The sequence below is a fragment of the Talpa occidentalis genome, unplaced genomic scaffold (assembly GCF_014898055.3).
Source record: "Talpa occidentalis isolate TD23 unplaced genomic scaffold, MPIMG_talOcc4v2.1 talOcc4.12, whole genome shotgun sequence".
NCBI classification, from domain to species: domain Eukaryota; kingdom Metazoa; phylum Chordata; class Mammalia; order Eulipotyphla; family Talpidae; genus Talpa; species Talpa occidentalis.
This window is the reverse complement of record NW_023601212.1, coordinates 47319226-47337533: the sequence shown is the minus strand read 5'-3', so window position 1 is coordinate 47337533 and position 18308 is coordinate 47319226. Positions and strand designations below refer to the sequence as shown.

The following is an 18308-nucleotide window of genomic DNA, read 5'->3' as shown; positions in this document are numbered from 1 at the left end:
AGGGTTGGGAGTGCCTGGCGGGTACTACTGGGAAGGAAAAGTAGTCAGGGTTGGAGGGTGTCTTCTTCTGGAGTCTAAGCCCTGGCTCAGTCCTCTGTCTGGGTTTCCCTGCCTCAGTTTCCCCAGTCCAGCTTCCTGGCCCAGCTCCAACTGCTTGGTTGCTGGGCTCTAATACAGCCTAATGTCCTCTGTTGTAAAACGGGGCTTGGAGGTGCTTGGACCTGGGGTCTGCAGCCCATGTATGTGCCTGGTTAGGCCAGGGTTGGGAGGGGCGCGCAGCAGTGCGGGCTACCGCGGCAGGACCTCAGACCCCAGTCCAAGGCCGGCGCGCTCCTCCCCCGGGGGCGGGGCGGGGCGGGGCCACGGCGCTTTTCTCCGGAGTTCGCGCGCCGGGCCTCTCGCCGCGCGCTTCTGTCGGAGCTGACTGCGCTGGTGAGTGGGGCTTGGACGGACGGTGGGCTCCTGAGAACCTGAGTCGACCTGGCCGGCCAGCTCTCACATCCCCACTGACCTCCCACTGACCCGCAGCCTTAGCCCACTGCGATGGAGGCCGCTGCTGAGTTGGAGTTTTTAGTGGAGAGCCCAGACGTGGTGTACAGCCCCGAGGCCATCGAGGCTCAGTACGAGTACCGCACGACGAGCGTCAGCCGCGAGGGCGGCGTCCTCAAGGTAGGGCGGGCCGGGTGCCTCGGGGAACGGAGATTGGATGCCGAGGCGGGTGGTGAAGGAGTGTGGGGCTGGGGAGCTGGGGAGGGACGCGGACGGCCAACATCTAGGACCCTGTTCCCTGTCCCTGTGGTGAAGGGGCCGGGGCTCACTGTGCTGCTTTCCCCCAGGTGCACCCCACGTCCACACGCTTCACCTTCCGGACCGCCCGGCAGGTGCCCCGGCTCGGGGTCATGCTGGTCGGCTGGGGCGGGAACAACGGCTCCACGCTGACGGCCGCAGTGCTGGCCAACCGACTGCGCCTGTCCTGGCCCACGCGCACGGGCCGCAAGGTGGGGGTATCCGCTCGGGCTCCACTGCAGCCCAAGTGGGATTCCACTGTAGTCCTGCGACAGTAAGGGGGAGGGCTGGGCTTCCAGGGAGGAGGGCCCCCTTTTGGGCGAAGTGATGCTCTTGCGTGCGGGGCAGGGCTTTCATGGAGAGGGGCGGGGTCTCCAAAGGGGTTTTACAGGGTGGGCCCAGGGCGTGATCTCTGGAGGGGAGGGTGGTTTCTGCCCTGGCTTGGAGCCTGGAACTCAGATGTCTAAAAGTGTGTGTGTCGGGGGGAAATAGAGGATACAGACTGGAGGCCCCCAAACCATGCCCATCCCTCACCCACGCCCGCACTGCTACTCCCTAGGAGGCCAACTACTACGGCTCACTGACCCAGGTGAGCACTGTCAGCCTGGGCCTGGACGCCGAGGGCCAGGAGGTGTTCGTGCCCTTCAGTGCCATGCTGCCAATGGTGGCACCCAACGATCTGGTGTTCGATGGTGGGTGGGGCCCTGGGCAGGGTGTGTGGGAGGTGAGGGTATCTGGGACCCGACTGAGTTTGAGGATTCCCTCCAGGATGGGACATATCGTCACTCAACCTGGCTGAGGCTATGAGGCGTGCACAGGTGCTGGATTGGGGGCTGCAGGAGCAGCTGTGGCCACACATGGAGGCCCTGCGACCTCGGCCTTCTGTCTATATCCCTGAGTTCATAGCTGCCAACCAGAGTGCACGTGCAGACAACCTCATCCTAGGCACACGCGCGCAGCAGGTGCAGCCCACCCCCATCCCTCAATCCCTGCCATTTGTTCCCACCACCACCACTTGTATCTCACCTCCCCCCCGCCCCAGCCATTTCCTGCCCCCTCCACCTGTTCCCCTCCTTTGGTCTGCATGCACCCATCTGGGCATTTAGCCTCTGCTTTGCACTTGGGGAACTGAGCAGATTAGATCCCTATAGGTCGGGGGGCATGTACAACCTCCCCCCAACTCCCACCCCCTAGCTGGAGCAGATCCGCAGGGACATCTGCGACTTCCGGTCAAGTGCCGGGCTGGACAAAATCATTGTGCTGTGGACAGCAAACACAGAGCGCTTTTGTGAAGTGGTTCCAGGCCTCAATGACACTGCTGAAAATCTGCTGCGCACCATCCAGGTGGGTGTACCCAGTGTACTGTGGGCAGGGCTACCCCTAGAAACTCCATGGTACTGACTATCCACCTGGTCTACAGCTGGGCCTGGAGGTGTCGCCCTCCACACTCTTTGCTGTAGCCAGCATCTTGGAGGGCTGTCCCTTCCTCAACGGGTCCCCGCAGAACACGCTGGTACCTGGTGCACTCGAGCTTGCGTGGCAGCGTCGTGTCTTCGTGGGTGGAGATGACTTCAAATCAGGCCAGACCAAGGTCAAGTCTGTGCTGGTGGACTTCCTTATTAGCTCTGGCCTCAAGGTACGTGAGCCTGAGGGTTCCCAACTCAAGAGAGGGAGGCCTGGATGCCAAGTATCCAACTTGTGGCCATGGGGCCCTTTTTTCTGCAGACCATGTCCATTGTGAGCTATAACCACCTGGGCAACAATGATGGGCAGAACCTGTCGGCACCGCCACAGTTCCGCTCCAAGGAGGTGTCTAAGAGCAACGTGGTGGATGACATGGTGCACAGCAACCCTGTGCTGTACTCACCGGGCGAGGAGCCAGACCACTGCGTGTGTGGGGCAGCTTGCAGGGGGGAGAGGGAGGAGGGCACAGAACTGGGCAGTTACCTGTGTAACCTAGAACTGTCTTGTAGGTGGTCATCAAGTATGTGCCATACGTGGGTGACAGCAAGCGTGCAATGGATGAGTACACATCAGAGCTAATGCTGGGTGGCACCAATACCCTGGTGCTGCACAACACGTGTGAGGTAAGGTGCGGTACAGTGGGGCCCCTGAGGGGTGGGGCCACCCCTGCTGCACACTCCTCCTGACACCTTGGTCCCCAGGACTCGCTTCTGGCTGCCCCCATAATGTTGGACCTGCTGCTGCTGACTGAGCTGTGTCAGCGTGTAAGCTTCTGCACTGATGCTGACCCGGAACCACAGAGCTTCCATCCGGTGCTGTCCCTGCTGAGTTTCCTGTTCAAGGCACCACTTGTGCCACCTGGCAGCCCGGTGGTCAACGCCCTTTTCCGCCAGCGCAGCTGCATTGAGAACATCCTCAGGTGGGCCTGGTCTTGGGAGTCTCCACTTGTGGCCCAGGTGGCCACCCACCAGGCTGTGCATGGATCCTAGGGATTAAGGTTGTGGGGGCAGTCTAGGGAGCTGGCCCCACTGAACCCATGTCTTACCCCCAGGGCCTGTGTGGGGCTACCACCGCAGAACCATATGCTTCTGGAACACAAGATGGAACGTCCTGGCCTCAAGATGGTTGGGCCTGTGGTAGCTGCCTGCCCTGTGCCACTCAAGAAAGGGTCAGCTCCCAGTGCCCCCAATGGCTGTACTGGTGATGCCAATGGGCACTCCCAGGCTGAGGCACCCAAGACACCTACCACCTGAAGCTGTGGCCACACAGTCCCTTAATTCCTGCCACCATGTCCCTCAGGAACTTATCCTTCCAGATCCCCCACTAAATAAAGCTAGTGCCACTGTCAGCCACATATCTCTGCCTGTGGGTTTTTGGTGCCAGACTTAACCCTAAGCACCCCTTAAGTCTGGCTGAATTCTTCTATCTTTCAACATTCAGCTGTTGGCCCAAACCCCAAATTTTCCAGAACCCAGTGCCTCTGCCTAATAACCAAAGCCCTTGAAAGTGAGGCTGCAAGTCAACATGAAAAAACATGAGAACAAGTACCAAAAAAAAATTACATTTATTGATGGGGCCCACCCCCTGCCATCCAGGGGAAAGGAGGTTCCCCATTGAGCCCCCCTCCTCCATAATACAGAAATGGTAGGCAGGGCCCATTCAGGAGAGTGTCTCTGAGGTCCTTGCATTTTTTTTATAAAATGAGAAAGTCCTTCCTGCTGGGCCTCCCAGCGTCCAAGCCTTGACCAGGAGTCCAGCTGCCTGAGGTGTGACCTCAGACCCTTACCCTGCAGACCCCCAGCCCCTGGACTGTGGCCCTGGGCAGGGGCATTGGGCAGAAGCCGAGTCCGGCAGTGGACAAGGGGGCTGTTGCCCATCACACGCTCATGGTCATCCCGGGGGAGTACTGCAGAGAGACGAGGGTGGCGCGCGGGCCGACTCAGCTCTAGCAGAGGCTGGGACCCGCCCCCCTGGGAGAATGGAGGATGGGGAAGGGAGAAGGGGCTGGGCGTGGTGAAGCAGCCCCAGGGCACGGATCCCAAGGTCGGGGGTGGGGGGGGCGCCGTGATAAGGCTAGGGCAAAGGAGAGAGTGTAAGGTTGCCGCGGCCGCCCCCCCCACCTGGCCCGCCGCGGTCACGGTCTTGTTCTGGCCCCCCGGCCGCCCCGCCGGGGCCTGCCCGCCAGGCCCCTCCGGCCCGACGCCGCCGCGGGAGGGGAGTCGACGCAGTCGCTTACGCTTTCACTCGGGAAGGGGTGCAGGAAGGTCCCGGGGGCCGCCATCTCGCCATCGTCCCGCGGGGTGCCGGGGGCGTTGCTCAGGCCGGCCACGGCGCCGGGGGAGCTCTGGGGGCGGCCTCAGTCAGCTGCGGGAGGCCGCGGCCAGCCCCGCCCCGCGCGCAAGGCCCCGCCCCCGCGGGAGGGGCCCCTCACCTTTGGCAACCCGTCCAGCTCTCCCGAGCCTGCGGACAACACCGCCGATTACAGACGAGCCGCGCCTCCGCCCGAGGGCCCGGCCCGCCCCGCCCCGCCCCGCCCCGCCCCCGGGGGTCTCCACGTCCGCTCAGCACTTGCCCGGCGCCACCGCCTTCCTCGTGAGGGTGAGGGCAGGAAGTCTGGGCACTTCTAGACTTAGTGATTGAACCCTGGCGCCCCCCGCCGCGGAGGCTAGGGTGCTGAGCGGCCTGAGAGGGTCCTGGGACACCCACTCACCCAGGGATCCGTTCACGTGGTGAGGCTCCATCGAATTCATGGCCGCCATGGGGCCCTCTGAGCCAGGCCCCAGCGGGAACTGTGGGGAGAGGGCGGGGGGGGGGGGGGGGGCATGGGAATCTGGCCACCAGACGTCTGAGAGGTAGCCATCGTGGCAAGCCTACCCCACACTCACGTTAGCCCTGCCGGCGCCTGGCCCGATGGGGTTCATGATGGTGTACATGTTCTCACTGGAGTTGGTAGAGTCTGGGAGACAAGGTGGCAGCATTCAGCATGGGGAGGGGGTAGATGGGTCACAGGGCTTCTCCCAGACACACCCCTGCCAAACCCAAGTACCTCCAGGGCTGGGCATGATGGGTGTTCCAGGAGGCCCACCTCCTCCTGGGGGTCCCTGTACATCGAGGGGACAGGTGTGAGAAAGGTCCCCATCTGCCACCCCACAGCCCCTCCCCGATTTGGGGTAGCCCCACTCACCGTGTAGCTGCTGGGGGAAGAGGATGAATAGGGGATCTGGGAAGAAGGCAGCTGTGAGTGATCTGCCCCTTCCATCCCTTTAATTGATCTCAGCCCAGTGCCCCCATCCCCCAAGACTCACCGAGTTGCCACTGGGGCTGGTCCATGGTCCTCGAACTCCAGGCCCCCTAGAACGGAAGGTGGGTGGACTCTGAGGCCAAGTCTCAGTATACGCCCACGGCCCCATGCGCCCCTGGGCAGCAGCTATTGGCTGAGAAGCAGTGACCACCCCATCACTCACTGTCCTTTGGGCTTCAGCTTCCCGACCCAACAGGAGCCGGGCTGCTGCGTGGGATTTAGGTCCTCCCTAGCACTCCCACATGCCTGGATCTCTGGGGCCTTACATGTTCATAGTGGGAAGGCCAGGGCCAGCAAGGGAGTTGGTGGGAGGTCGCATGCCACCTCCGTAGGTCTGCAAAGGTAAAAGGACTGTGAGTGCTGGTCAAGAGGGGACAGTCACTGAAATCCCCAACAGAATGCAGCCCTTACCTGGGGCCCAGCACCAGCCATGCCCCGTGGAGGCGTCACTCTCTGCATGGGGCCCATGCTTGGATGTCCTGGTTGGGGGCAGAAGGAAGAAGGCTCAAGCTGGGACAGCTCCCTGGCATGGAAGGTGCTGGGGCTGGGTCGGGGGTCTACACAGTGAAGCAGTTGGGGCTGTGCTAGGAGCCACGGTACTGCTGGGAGGTGTGTGTGGGGGTACAGCTGGAGCTCTCTACTCACCCTGAGCACGCTGGGAGGGGTCCATGGCGCCAGGGAGGAGGGGCTGGGAGCTGGGGAGGCCCACAGGAGGCTGCAGAGGGGGTACGGCAGCACTGAGCGTTGAGTGCCACCACCCTGGCCCAAATCCTGCCCCCCTCCCCTCATCCCTTTCTCACCTGATTCGGCATCCTCAGGGTGGGCCGGGGGCCCCCTGGGAACCGCGGTGACATGAAGGGCTGGAAGAGGTGGGCTGGGATCAGCACCTCCCACCCCTCACTGCTCCCCCCTAACTACTCTGTTTCTGTTGCACCCAAGCCTCACAATGGGACAGCTACCTCTCCAGGCCCAGCTGGCAAACAGCAGCCACCTGGCCCGGTGCATGTGGGCATGGGGCAGGCAGGTGTGAGGGGGCAGAGTGTCATAGGTCCTTACCTGAACTTGAGGCCCCATCATGGGGGCGTTGGGGTTGTGGGGGGGCAGCTGGGAACCAGGGGGCCCCTAGGAGGACAGAACCAGGCTGGTTGGGAAGAAGGTCCTATGGCTCTGGGGAAGGGTGCCATAGAGACAGGAAGGCAGGGACATGGTAGAGGAGGGAGGGTGGGCCCATCCTACAACTGCCAGTCTACAGGAGGGAGGGTTGGGGAGTCACAGGCAGGACCTGTGGTTCAAAGAGCCATACTCTGCCTCCCCAAGCACCCTGACAAACAGGCACAAGACGGTGCAGCGAGTCCACCTTCTGCTAGATGAGGGGCACACTGCCACTCCCTCCCTCACTGGCCACACCGAGCAAGCATGCGCATCCCCATGGCACCCACAGCTCTCGATTGACTCCAGCCTGCCCTCTTCAGGGGCTCTCCCCATGGAGAACCCTCATTCCCCTCAGTGCCCACACCTGTCACCCTCAGACACACACAACCCAGGGCTCGAAGACAGGGGGCCCAGTCCTGGCTGTACCTGGAAGAAGCCTGGTGCCATGGGCCCTGCTGCCATTATGTCGCTGGGGGCCATACTCCCCATCACTGGGCTAGGGGCCGCTGCAGTGCTCTGCAGGGGCAGGGAGAGGCAAGGGTCTGGTTGGAACACTTCTGCCTGAGGGTCCCCGCCTCTCTGCATACAGCCAGCCCGCGGGGAACAGGCAACCCAGGCCCTCCTACCCTTCATCCTTGGGTGGGAGGAGGTCTGGGGGTGGGGGTCTCCTAAGTGAAGGAGACTACTTAAGTGTCCCCAACCTGGTATAGCAACCCTGACACCACCTCCTATGTACCGGTGGGTGGTCCTCAGCAAGGGTTCCACCTCCTTACTGCACCAGAGACCCTGGAGGCCACCAGGCAGGAAGGATGATAGGGACCCCAGTCCCAAGGAGTCCCAGGTCTGAGGATTCTGAGTCTGAAATACCAACCACTCCAGCTCCAGGGAGTGCCCAGACCCCCACGAAGGCCCATCCCAACCACCCTGTGTCCTAGCTGGCAAAGACATCCCAAATAACACACCAAAAAACAATGGGCAACTTCAAGATTAACCTCTCTCCCAGAGGAGACGGTTCCCCCTCGGAGCACTCCCTTTCTCTAAGACAAAGTGGAAGAAGGAGCAGCGGTCTCGGTTGAGGTGGGCTCACCAAGCCCCATCTCTCTTCAGAGGGAGAAGGGAACAGCTAAAGAAGGCTACTCCGCCCTGTGGGCCAACAGCTGAGATGCTTAAGGTAGCCTGGGGTAGCAGGGGGACGGGCTGACAGGCCACTTCCTCTGCCGGTTCCAATTTGCAGACATCTGCCTTTGGGGTACCTCCCCTGGGGGAGGTGGGGGCAGAGGGGACAACTCCAAGGGGGAGGAAGGGGGAGGAGAGACAATGCAGGTACTTCTCCAGGGTCTCGACTCTGGTCATTGCCACCAGGCCCCAAGAGGAAGAGATGGCCTGTGTGGGTCACTGCTGTCCCTGGGTCTTGCACAGGCGGGCACACAGGGCACTCAGGAATTGGTGGAACTGTAACCACTTGGGCTCAGAGCATGTTGTCCACCGCCATACAGCGATTCTGGCCCTACAGGAGTGGGAAAGGGGTACCTGGAGATGGTCCAGTCCCCTTTGGGGGACTACAGCCCGACCCCTCCTGCCCTTCACAAATGTTAGCCTCTAAAGGCCTCCTGCCCAGCTGAGTACCCTGAAAAGATAGCAATGGGACTCTGCAGAGGCCTGTGATTCCGGGAGGGTGGGGGGAGAGAGGGGGCAGGGAGGACCACTGGTGACAGCACTCCCAGACCCCAGCCCACATCCTGTGAAAGCCCCAGTGACCCTGGGGTGCAGGTGAAGGACACAGCTCTCAGCCTCCCCTGAACATGCCAATTCAGCCCCTGCCTCCACCTCCCCCCTCCCAAACACTGATAACCTTGAACGGGTACTCTTAAAACAGCTGCTTCAGTGGCTGGAGAGGAAGCCTCTGGCCCCTGGATCTTGCCCCCCAACCCTGTAGGGAAGCTGGCAAGCAGTCTGCCTCTGGAGCCAGGACAGGTCTGGAGGACAGAGGTGAAGCATGCTGGGCTTCAGACCACAGGTGGAGGGGCAGGGTAGATAAGGCAGTTGTCACCTGGGTGCCTCCCCAGTTGAAGGATCTGTGGGGCGGAGCTCCCCACATCAATCATTGGGAAAAGTACCTGCCTGGGGTTGCACTGCCATGACAACGGGCTAAGCAGCTTGCATTTCTGGGAGATTGCAAGGTCTCCTGAGGGGGTGGGGGGCCGGGGGGGGGGGGAAATGTTGAGTTCCCACTTGAAGGGCAGGAGGAGGGGTCCGACCATATTGTGGGGGCTGGAGAGGGGGGCTCGGGCTGCCCAGTTGAGAGTAGCAATAGGCTTCTGCCTGAGGCCACAAGGGCCCCAGCAGCTCCCCTACAAGCCCCCCCCCCATGCCATAGTAACGGGCATGCACCCTGGGAAGCATGCTCACAGCAGAGGAAACCATGTGCCCCCCCACCCCCCCGTTCCCAGAGGCAGGCAGCAAGCAGAGTGGGGGGAGAGGGGGCTGGGGTGAAAGGGGTATGGGGACAGAGCCCAAGGGGCACCAGAAAGGTGCAGGAGGAGCTAAGAGCTGAGCCCACTTGGAGTCAGGCAGCTTCAGACACCCCTCTGCCCTGGGCCCAGTTACGGTGGGATGCACAGGAGTACTGGGATCCAGTGGCGGCCAACAGCAGCAACCTGCTACCACATGCATAGCGCGTGCGGGACTTTCAGTGAGCTCCCAGCCCTGCAGAAGCCTATGGTTCCTGGGGGGCAGGATGCACTAGGTAGAGCCTTGGCCGATTGTAGAGAGGTATGACCCTATGCTCAGGCTGTAGGAAAGGGAAGACCCACCTGGAGCTAGACGCCCCCTCAACCCCTTCAGGCCCACAGCCCAGACCCTGCTAAGCCCGGGCCATCCCCCAGACCACTGAGGGGCCAGATAGCCAAGTCCCACAGGTCAGGGCAGAGAGGATAACAGGAGGAGCTGGTAACAGGAGGGGGATGCCATCTGCTCCCCTGACAAGATGCTGCCCCCTCTCATGTGACTCCTCTAGTCTCTTCTGCAGATGGGCCTCTGGCCCCCACTCAACCCAGAGGGAAACTGAGGCCATATGTGGTGGCAGCAGTCCCAGTCCTGAGCAAAGTCAGGAAACTGTGCTGGGGTGCATGACACAGTTAGCAACCCCCTCCCCCCTCCACTGCCCCAGCTAGGGCTCCCCCTCAGAAGGCTTGGGAAGGTTAGCCTGGAAGGGCAGGCAGTGGTGACCAGCCAGCAGCCTCCACCAGGGTCACATGGAGAGTCCACCTCAGGAGAGCAAGGGGGACTGTGGGGGACCCTCAGGCACTGAGTGCAATGGGAGGAAGTCTCTCAACCCCACAAATGACCTGAACCAAGTGGAGGGCATAACAGTGGCCAGGATCCGGGGTCAAACCCTGCATCCTGGTCCACCTGCCCACCAAACCAGCCTCAGGCCTCGAAACCCTCCAAGGCCACCTGCAGCACACCAGTGAGCCCCAGTCCTGGTCCCTGGGTCTTGGGGGGAGGGGGGAACTCACATAGTCCTGGAAGGCCTTGGCCTCACTCGAGTGCTCACAAGCCTCTCTGCGGTCAGGCGCTGCACAGTACAAGTCCCAGAACACGCTGTGGGCGGCAGGTGGGGGGGTCGGTGGTTTCCCCCGAGCCCCCTCCCGCCCCCCCAGCCCCCACACCAGTCCCACACGCACCACCACCAGGAATGTAGAAAGCCTGGGGGCTCCCCGAGTGTGATGTTCTTCTCCCATCGGATCTGCAGGGGAGAGGACAGGCAGGTGAGGGGCCCTGTCAGACCCCTCCCCACCGCCACAGCCCCCGCCCCACCCCGCCCGCCCCGCCCCAGGGAACACGGCAGGAGGCCTGTGGTCCAGGACAAGGGAGCAGGCGCAGCGGGCACACCCTCAGCTGGGACAGATAGCTTGATACCAGCCTCAGTGCCCAGGGCTACCAGAGGGGCAATCCAACCCCACAGAAACGGGGTTGCGGGGACCCAGGGTGGAGGTGGCAAGGAGGGCCAAGCTAGGGACGGGGGGCTCCAGCTTACTTCAGACAGAAAGGTCTGGGCTGACTTCTGGGCACCGACGTGCAGCAGGTACTCGTACACGTACAGCGCCAACCTGCGGGTGGTGGTGGGGGGACTCAGGGGGTGGGGAGGGCAGCCCCAAAGCCCTGCCCTTGGCAGGCATGTGGAGATGGTGGACAGGAGAGCCACCCCTGCCTCGCTCGCTGTCTGCTTTCCCGTTGGACCCCTAATCTTCCCATTGCCCCTTTCCTCACAGAAGATGGCCTCACCAGTCGCTCGGCTAGGCCAACTCCTCCACTCTCATCAACACCCAACACTCTGGCCCCTCCTCTAGGCAGCCCTCCCAGACCAAACTCGGTCCAGCTCAGCCCCCTCCCCTCTTAGACCAAGTTAGTTCTGACCCCATCCTGCTGATACTGAGACCCCAGGCAGCCCTGGCCCTGGGAGGTCCCCGCCATCACTCCTGACTGTGGGCTGGCCGGGGCCTCCCAGAAGGCACCCTGAGTCACATATCCTAGGAGGAAGGAAGAGGCCCCCATGCTCTGGATCTTCCTCTCCCAGATGTCCTTTGACCCCATCCTCTTTCTCGGGACCAGTGCCCATCTGCCAGCGATGATCATGACCTACTTGTGCAAGGCCCCAGGGGTACTGGAAAAGTGGAGGTGGGTGAGGGGAGGTAGGGCAAGCAGTGCCACATATCTGTGACGGCACTGCCTTGCTCAAATGCTCACAGCCAAGGGTTTCTGTGATACACCAACTTGACTGATGCCCACCCCAAGAGCACAGGGCACCCTGTGCCCAGGAGTGCCCTCTGTGGGCTACATGGGGAGGTCAGCCAGCCCACACTGCCTTCCGGGTCTCTCTATCCTCAGCCTCCACTGCCCACCCCCCACCCCAATCCATTATAACTTCCCTTTGATTCATGCTCCTGCTGTCTCCTGCCCTTCCTGGCCAGGCTTGGGGATCCTCACATCTTAACCCCACAGCAGCACTCTCTCCACCTGCTCACACCTCCTTCCCCTGTCACACCTCACAAGAGGCCTTCTGTTACAGACCCCACTCCCCATGGCTCTGCTTTGCCCTTGATCCCTGTCCTTCATTCATCAAACATTCATTCAACAAACATTCACCTAGCAGCTCTTCATGCTGTGTGCACAACAGACCCTTGTTCCCTGGAGGTTCCCAGCTCATGGGGAGACAGGAGCAACAACACAAGGAGAAGGCCTCCCTGGTGGTGCAGGGGTTAGATGCAACCTATGAAGCTGTCCTCAGCCACCGCAGCATGAGTTCGATCACGCCGCTGGCCAGGGAGCACCCCACATGGCGCAGCAGACCTCCCCTGTCTTGTCCACTGCCCCCCTCAGCAGTGTATTGCAGTCAATCCACCTGTTCTGTTCCCCACTCTGTCTCTGGTGAATCCTCTCACCCCCCACAATTCTGGCTTGTACCCCAGCTCTTATATGCATAAATAAATAAACCTTAAAAAAAATACAAGGAGAAATCAAGAGTTGTATGGTGAGTTGGAAGTGAGTGTGTGGTATGGAAGACCACGGCAGAGAGGCTGAGGGGTGGAGGTAGGTAGTCATCCAGGGCAGGTCCTGACTAAAGCTCATACCACGTGATCCATGACAGTCACCCTGGGGACAGGGACGTTGCTGAGAGGGGTAGGCTCGAGGGGGTCACTGAGGACCAAAGGTGGGTTTCCCCCAAGACTGGACAAAGTCATGCCACATCATCACACATTTGGAAGTGCCCCTAACCCAGACCGCCCCCTACATTCTAATCTCAACACCCCCAGGAGCTTCCAGTGTCTGCCCTTTTCTAGCCCAGTCCCCTGCTGGCACCCCATCCTCTAGGATCACCTGTCCAAATCACTCCTGTGACCCTCTCCCTATTTAGAGGCTTCCGGAGTCTTCTCAACTGGCCTGCAGCCACCAGGCCAACAGCCACCAATGTGGAGTTCGCTGTAGAGATTCCAGGTCTCTCACCACCTCACATCTGGGATAGGCCACCAAATCTCTCCAGTGCTCACTCCCAACTCAAACCGAAGCCATTTTCCACCTCTGCATAGGCCATTGGCCTGCCTGTCACCTGTCAGAAGCTTCCCTAACCCCTACCCTGCCCACTTTCCCCATCATCCTATTTATCCCCTCTTCGCACAGGTCTCTCTGCAGACTGCCTGCCGCAGTCCCAACTGGAATGTAGCTTTGGGCGGGGACTTTTTGTTCACTGCTGAGCTTCCAACAGAGCAGACATCCTGGGTCCCCAGTGAATGAACAACCAATACTGGGACCCCCCCCCAAGTCAAAAGGATGGCACAGATAATTCATAAATATTGGTAAAGGCCAGTGTTTCGATGTTAAGGATTTCGGGTTTTAACCCAAGAGCAAAAGGAAGCCAGAGCATTTTGGTTTTGTTGGTTTCTCTTACGGGTCAGTACTTTACCCGCCCCGCCCGCCCCGGGTAGTTAGTTACCTGACCTACAGAATGACGAGCTCTCCCCCAAACCCCCCACCAACAAGAGGGCAGGTGGGTGGCAGTGTGGGTGGCCTCCTCAACAGAACAGGAGCCTGCAGGGTAGGGATGCCAGAACCTGGAGTCCTTATGGGGAGAAGCAGACCCACAGGGCTGCCAGGGGAGGGATGACATAATGGGTGTTAGAGACTCCTGGACTAAAATGTGCCACCGCCACCTTAATTATTAAGAATTACCATAATTATCAGAATTACAGTAACTGTGCTCCCTGCCAAGCATGCTTCACCCCACCCCCACCCCTAAGCCCCTGGACACATATGCTGCTGGGGGCCGGGAGAGGCTACACTCTACTTGTGGTCTTGTGTAATTCCTAACTCCCACCAGATGCCACTGAAGCCCCCAAAGGGCCCTCTACCCCCACATATTTTCTGCCTCCCATCTTGCATGGTGTCCTTGAAGTCAGGCCTACACCAGTCTCTTGCCTGGGTGGCACTCACCCTCCTCACTGGCCTCAGCATTTGCCCTTCAAATCTCCCTCCTACCCTCCACCCAGTGACCAAAGGGATGACCCCTTCCTCATAAATTCCCCCTGCCTCCCTCCTCCCCTCCCCTCCCCCACATAACTCTTCTCAAGAACCTCTTATCTGTGCATCCCTCCAAAAGAATGCTATGGCCACACCTGGAGGCCTAGCCAGGGAAAGGACTGGCACAAGGTGATCCTTTTGCCCACCTGGTAAAGCAACAACTACTCATGGTGATGTGCCATTTCAAACCTGACCCTGGGATGAATAGAGAGGAGGAACACCAGAGTCGCTGATGGAACCATTCACACCCATTGTGAGTGTGGCAGCCATCACGATGCAAACATACAAGGCAAACACTGAGCTTCTCCCCCTTACCCCCAATTCATGATGGCAGAGCCTTTGGAGCCACGGGTAGTGATGCACAGGGCCAAAGGAGCCTTCAACTGTCCATTATCTCTGCCTCAATATTGATATAAAGAGGGCCTCCCTGGTGGCGCAGCGGTTGAGCGCTGGGTTGCGAAGCTGCCCACAGCCTCTGCAGCGCCAGTTCGATCCCTGGCTGCCGGGCGAGGGTCCCACATGGCGCGCAGACCTCTCCTGCCGCCTGCTGCTCCGCTCAGCAGTGTACTTCGTCAGTCTGCCTGTTCTGGTCCGCATTCTGGCTCTGGTGAATTCTCTCACCCTCCCGTGCTTCTGACTATACCCAGTGCTTACATAAATAAATAAATCTTAAAAAAATAAAATAAAATAAAATATATTGATATAAAGAACCCAAAACCGGGCCTCCCTGGTGGCACAAGGGGTTAAGATGCAGCCTATGAAGCTATCTGCAGCCTCTGCAGCATGAGTTCGATTCCCAGGCCGGCCAGGGAGCTACCCACATGGCTCAGCAGACCTCTCCTGACTCGCCCGCTACTCCCCTCAGCAGTGTACTTTGGTCAATCTGCCTGTTCTGCTCCCCACTCTGTCTCTGGTGAATCCTCTCACCCCCCCACCTCTGGCCTGTACCCCAAGAGGCCTTCTGTTCCAGACCCCATTCCTCTCCCCATGGTTCTGCTTTGCCCTTTATCCCTTGTATGCATAAATAAATAAATCTTTAAAAAAAAAAAAAAAAGAGGCCAAAACCATGATCAAATGCAAGTGCTAGTTAGTTGAGTGGCAGGTGGGGCTTCCCAGTGGGTTGGGAGTGTCTGTAATTTACAGGAGTAGCCACTTTCCTGCAGCCTCAGCTGACCCTTGCCCACCCTAACACCCCATTGTCATCATCCTCTCCCAACTTTGTAGGCTGCACACCCAGCAGATGCCAAGTCTGAGTCTAGTGCAGACCAGCAAGGCATTGTGCTGACACGGGAGCTGAGGCGCAGGGGCCTCGAAGAGGAAGAAGGTGGGCAGGAGGGGCCGGAGGCCCTGAGCAGGGAGGACAGCAGCCTGGAGACAGAAGGTTGGGTCATGGCCACTGTACAGGGGTTCCACTTGCAGCCTCCTCCACCCAGTCATTGTAAGAGTCCTTGTCCTTATTTCAGGTTAGGAAACAGGCTTAGAATAGCCAGCCTGCCTCTCCAGTGCATCTGTGGGTCCCATGCTCCAGAGAGCTCTCCCAGACTGAAGTCCCAGCTCTTGGCGGACTTCCTGTTCCAGGCCCCTGAGGCAGAACAGGGGAATCTGACCATCTGGTGTTCTCCAAACTTTCTTTAGTGGCTGAAGCCCACACCCTCAGCCTCCCACTCTTCCTACAGTCTCTACATACCTGACCCCTACACACTTCATCATCTCCCGCTTTTGCACTTCTAAAGATTCCCCCTGATGTTTGCTGAACTAGAGTCACCTGCCAAACAACTGAGTGATTCTCACTAGGTGACTAGTCACCTCAGACCAGCAGCCCAGTGTATGTGGACGGCCAGGTAGGCACTAGGACCCCCAGCAGCAGGGTGGCCATGCCAGACATGCCCTGCTTCCAACCTGGAAGTCTTCAAGTTTAAGGGTGCTTACAAATGGAGCTCAATCTTCTGACCAGAAGAATCTCTTCCCCAAAATGACCCCAAGGCTGGCTACAGAGTGAACACTCATCCTTGTAAAGGGGAAGGAGGGCCCCAATGTCAGCCCAGACATAATAAACAGGACAAGGGAGCAGTCAGCCCTCATCCAGAGCTCCTCTTCACTGCCAGATGTTCAAGTCCTGACTCCAGGCCCGGTCCTCAAGGAGCGCCATCAGGGTACCCCTGCCTGAGGAACCAGCCTCCTCTCTGCTCTAGCAGCCCACTTCCCACCCCAAGGAACACTAGGATCCTGTGAGTTGGCTAATGGCCATCAGCCATCACAGAACTTCCCTCCTGTAGGCCTTTCTCCTTGCAAAACCTGTGGCTGCTCTTACTATGGGGCTGTCCCAGCTAAAAGCACTGTTCAAGAGCTCCCCAAGTCTAGGAGATGACAGGGTTGCTATGCCTGCAAAACAGTTAGCCTAGGAGAGAGGTGCTTCCTCAGCCACAGTACAGAGCAGGTAAGTGGCAGAGCCAAAAGACCAACAGGACAGGCTTCAGGGGCACGTCTCCCCATCCGAAACCCTGGCCCCAGCTCTGAGCACGCTCAGAGCAGGACCACAGGGTCTCGGAGTTAGGTGCCTGTCCAACTTCCAGCCAGAGGGCGTCAAGGATATGCAGTCAGCATATGCCCAGAACAAGAAAGTGAGGACAATTCTGGGGTTCAGCCTTGAGACCGCCCCAGCTGACAGGTAGTCACGAAGGAGTGGGTCGGCGGCCCTCATGCTCTCTCCAATAACAAGCTTTTCCCTAAGTGCGGGATTGTGTGGATGTTGTGGGCTGGAGGGAGCGGGGACTGTCCTAGAGCAGCCAGTCGGCGGACACCGCCCTCGAGGACTCAGGAAGCGGCGCGGATCTTGACCCTGCACGCGGCCCACTCCAAAACCTCGAGCACCAAAGTCCTGACGGTGCTGGTCCAGGAGGTCTCGCGTCCCTCAGATCTCGCGCCATCGGGTCTCGTGCGCCCCCGCAAATCTCGCGACCCTCGGGTCTCCCGCGCCCCCTCGAGCCTCTCGCGTCTCGTCCGCCCCCTCAACTTGGGCCTTTCGGGTTTTAGGGGCGCCCTCTGAAATCTCGCGGCCACTCGAGTCCCTCTGATCTTAGGAGTCTCCTCAAATTTAGAGGCACTCGGGTCCCGCGCTTCTCTGGAAATCCCGCGCCCCTCGGGGACCCACGTGCCCTGCGCGGTGCCAAGCCGGCTTTTGGGCCCGGGGAAGCAGCGCGGCCGCAGGGCCCCGCCCCCGGCCCCCAACCCTGCCCACCGACTCACTTCTCGCGGGCCTGGCTGTCGGAGGGCACTGCCGACCCCTTGCCCCCCTTGGCGTACATGCTGCTCCGCGCCGCCGCCGCCGCCGGGTCCCACACCTGTCAGGCGGCGCCCCGGGCCGCGCTCGCCGTCGCCATAGCTACCCGCGCCGGGGGCCTCACCGCCCAGAGCCCCGCGCGAGCACCGCGGGCATCATCCGCGCGGGGGAGCTCCAGATGGCCGCGGCGGCGGCAGCAGCCCCAGCTTCGGCTCCGGCCAAGGGCTTTATTTTCTTCCTCTCTTTCCTCCGCGCGGGCTGTTCCGGGAAGCGCGCGCCCCTTCCTCCCGCCGCGCGCGCCCCCGCCCGCGCCTCCCTGCCGCCCGCGGGCGCCGCTCTTAAAGGGGCGATGGCTGGCGCGCGGGTGGGTCCCTACACCGCTGGAGTCGTGGGCTGGGCGCGCACGCGCAGTGTGCCCGCCGTAGGCGGGGTGGGGGGGTGGATACCCAGGGACAGACAGCGGGACACAGCTGATCAGGGCCACACACGAGCGTGCACACACACCCCAGATAGGGCCAGCCACCCAGGTGGGACCCCCAGGAACGCTCATGCAGCAGTGCGCGCAGAAGTCCACACAGCTCCTGGAACAACTAGTGCGCTCCATAAAGCGACAGGCCCGTGGCGCTGGGCGTGTCACCCGCAGAGCTGCCCACACCCAGCATGGTGGAAACCACCCCTCACACACAGCCCCCTCCCGGGGACACACTGGCCATGCACACCGCTCCGATAGTGGCTGTCATAAGTGGACCACAGACCACCATGAACTGCTTCCGACTCTGTGGAAAGAGCCCAAGCTGCTACTCGATCGCTCTGGCACACACATCAGCTTCCCGAGGACTCAACGCCATAGCCAACCCAGCTACATGCAGTTACATGGACCCTAGACACCCACAGCCATACACCAGAAACCCACCCACCCCCACCCCACCCCAACACGACAGAGAAGAAGCTCCTGAGCCACTCTCTGCTACCCCACAGTCACCCCCTTCAACAATAGGTGCTGGTTCACTGAAACACTCTAGCTGGCTCAGCCTTAGCCTCAGTATTGCCAGCTGTAAATGGGGCACAGCCTGCCTTTAATTGCCCCCCTGCATTAGTCAGGGATGCAGGTAGTGCCCTTCTCCTTCCCCTAGGGGTTGTGCAGAGGTGGGAGTTCTGAGCCAAGAACATCCACGGCGAGGGGTGCCTGGGAGGGCGCAGGCCTCAGGATACTTGCAGGTGTGTGCACCAGGCCTTTGTGGGTGGGGT

The 18308-nt window shown here is 60.4% G+C and overlaps 2 protein-coding genes across 7 annotated transcripts; one reads left to right on the top strand and one right to left on the bottom strand.

The window, feature by feature from the left end:
• Window positions 1-375: 375 nt before the first annotated feature.
• Window positions 376-3640, top strand: ISYNA1 (inositol-3-phosphate synthase 1). Its single transcript, XM_037506181.2, has 11 exons — window positions 376-432; window positions 529-669; window positions 837-998; window positions 1346-1478; window positions 1555-1748; window positions 1981-2130; window positions 2207-2422; window positions 2512-2676; window positions 2760-2873; window positions 2952-3169; window positions 3302-3640. Exons 2-11 carry the CDS (start codon window positions 544-546, stop codon window positions 3501-3503), a joined length of 1680 nt encoding a protein of 559 aa, XP_037362078.1. The 5' UTR covers window positions 376-432; window positions 529-543; the 3' UTR covers window positions 3504-3640.
• SSBP4 (single stranded DNA binding protein 4) lies at window positions 2908-17148 on the bottom strand. Of its 6 annotated transcripts, XM_037506182.2 has the most exons (18): window positions 17027-17148; window positions 10743-10815; window positions 10390-10451; window positions 10222-10306; window positions 7130-7219; window positions 6608-6673; window positions 6352-6411; window positions 6197-6266; window positions 5963-6030; window positions 5818-5885; window positions 5556-5601; window positions 5435-5470; window positions 5297-5351; window positions 5136-5206; window positions 4961-5039; window positions 4682-4710; window positions 4487-4594; window positions 2909-4156 (listed from the first exon to the last, which is right to left on the bottom strand). In XM_037506182.2, exons 1-18 carry the CDS (start codon window positions 17083-17085, stop codon window positions 4127-4129), a joined length of 1155 nt encoding a protein of 384 aa, XP_037362079.1. In that variant the 5' UTR covers window positions 17086-17148; the 3' UTR covers window positions 2909-4126. The 6 variants fall into 6 exon arrangements, with proteins under 6 accessions (XP_054549350.1, XP_054549351.1, XP_054549352.1 ...); XM_054693375.1 differs by lacking the exon at window positions 7130-7219 and having other exon boundaries at window positions 2908-4156; XM_037506183.2 differs by lacking the exon at window positions 6608-6673 and having other exon boundaries at window positions 2910-4156.
• Between the last annotated feature and the right edge of the window lie 1160 nt (window positions 17149-18308).

Bases quoted from the DNA above. Each gene is read 5' to 3' on its own strand.
- SSBP4 (XM_037506182.2), bottom strand. From the start codon at position 17,085: ATGTACGCCAAGGGGGGCAAGGGGTCGGCAGTGCCCTCCGACAGCCAG. The intron at 10,816-17,026 runs GTGAGTCGGTGG...CACCACCCGCAG, and splicing joins GACAGCCAGGCCCGCGAGAA to GTTGGCGCTGTACGTGTACG. The intron at 10,307-10,389 runs GTGCGTGTGGGA...TGCCGCCCACAG, and splicing joins TTTCTACATTCCTGGTGGTG to CGTGTTCTGGGACTTGTACT.
- ISYNA1 (XM_037506181.2), top strand. From the start codon at position 544: ATGGAGGCCGCTGCTGAGTTGGAGTTTTTAGTGGAGAGCCCAGACGTG. The intron at 670-836 runs GTAGGGCGGGCC...GCTTTCCCCCAG, and splicing joins GCGAGGGCGGCGTCCTCAAG to GTGCACCCCACGTCCACACG. The intron at 2,874-2,951 runs GTAAGGTGCGGT...CTTGGTCCCCAG, and splicing joins TGCTGCACAACACGTGTGAG to GACTCGCTTCTGGCTGCCCC.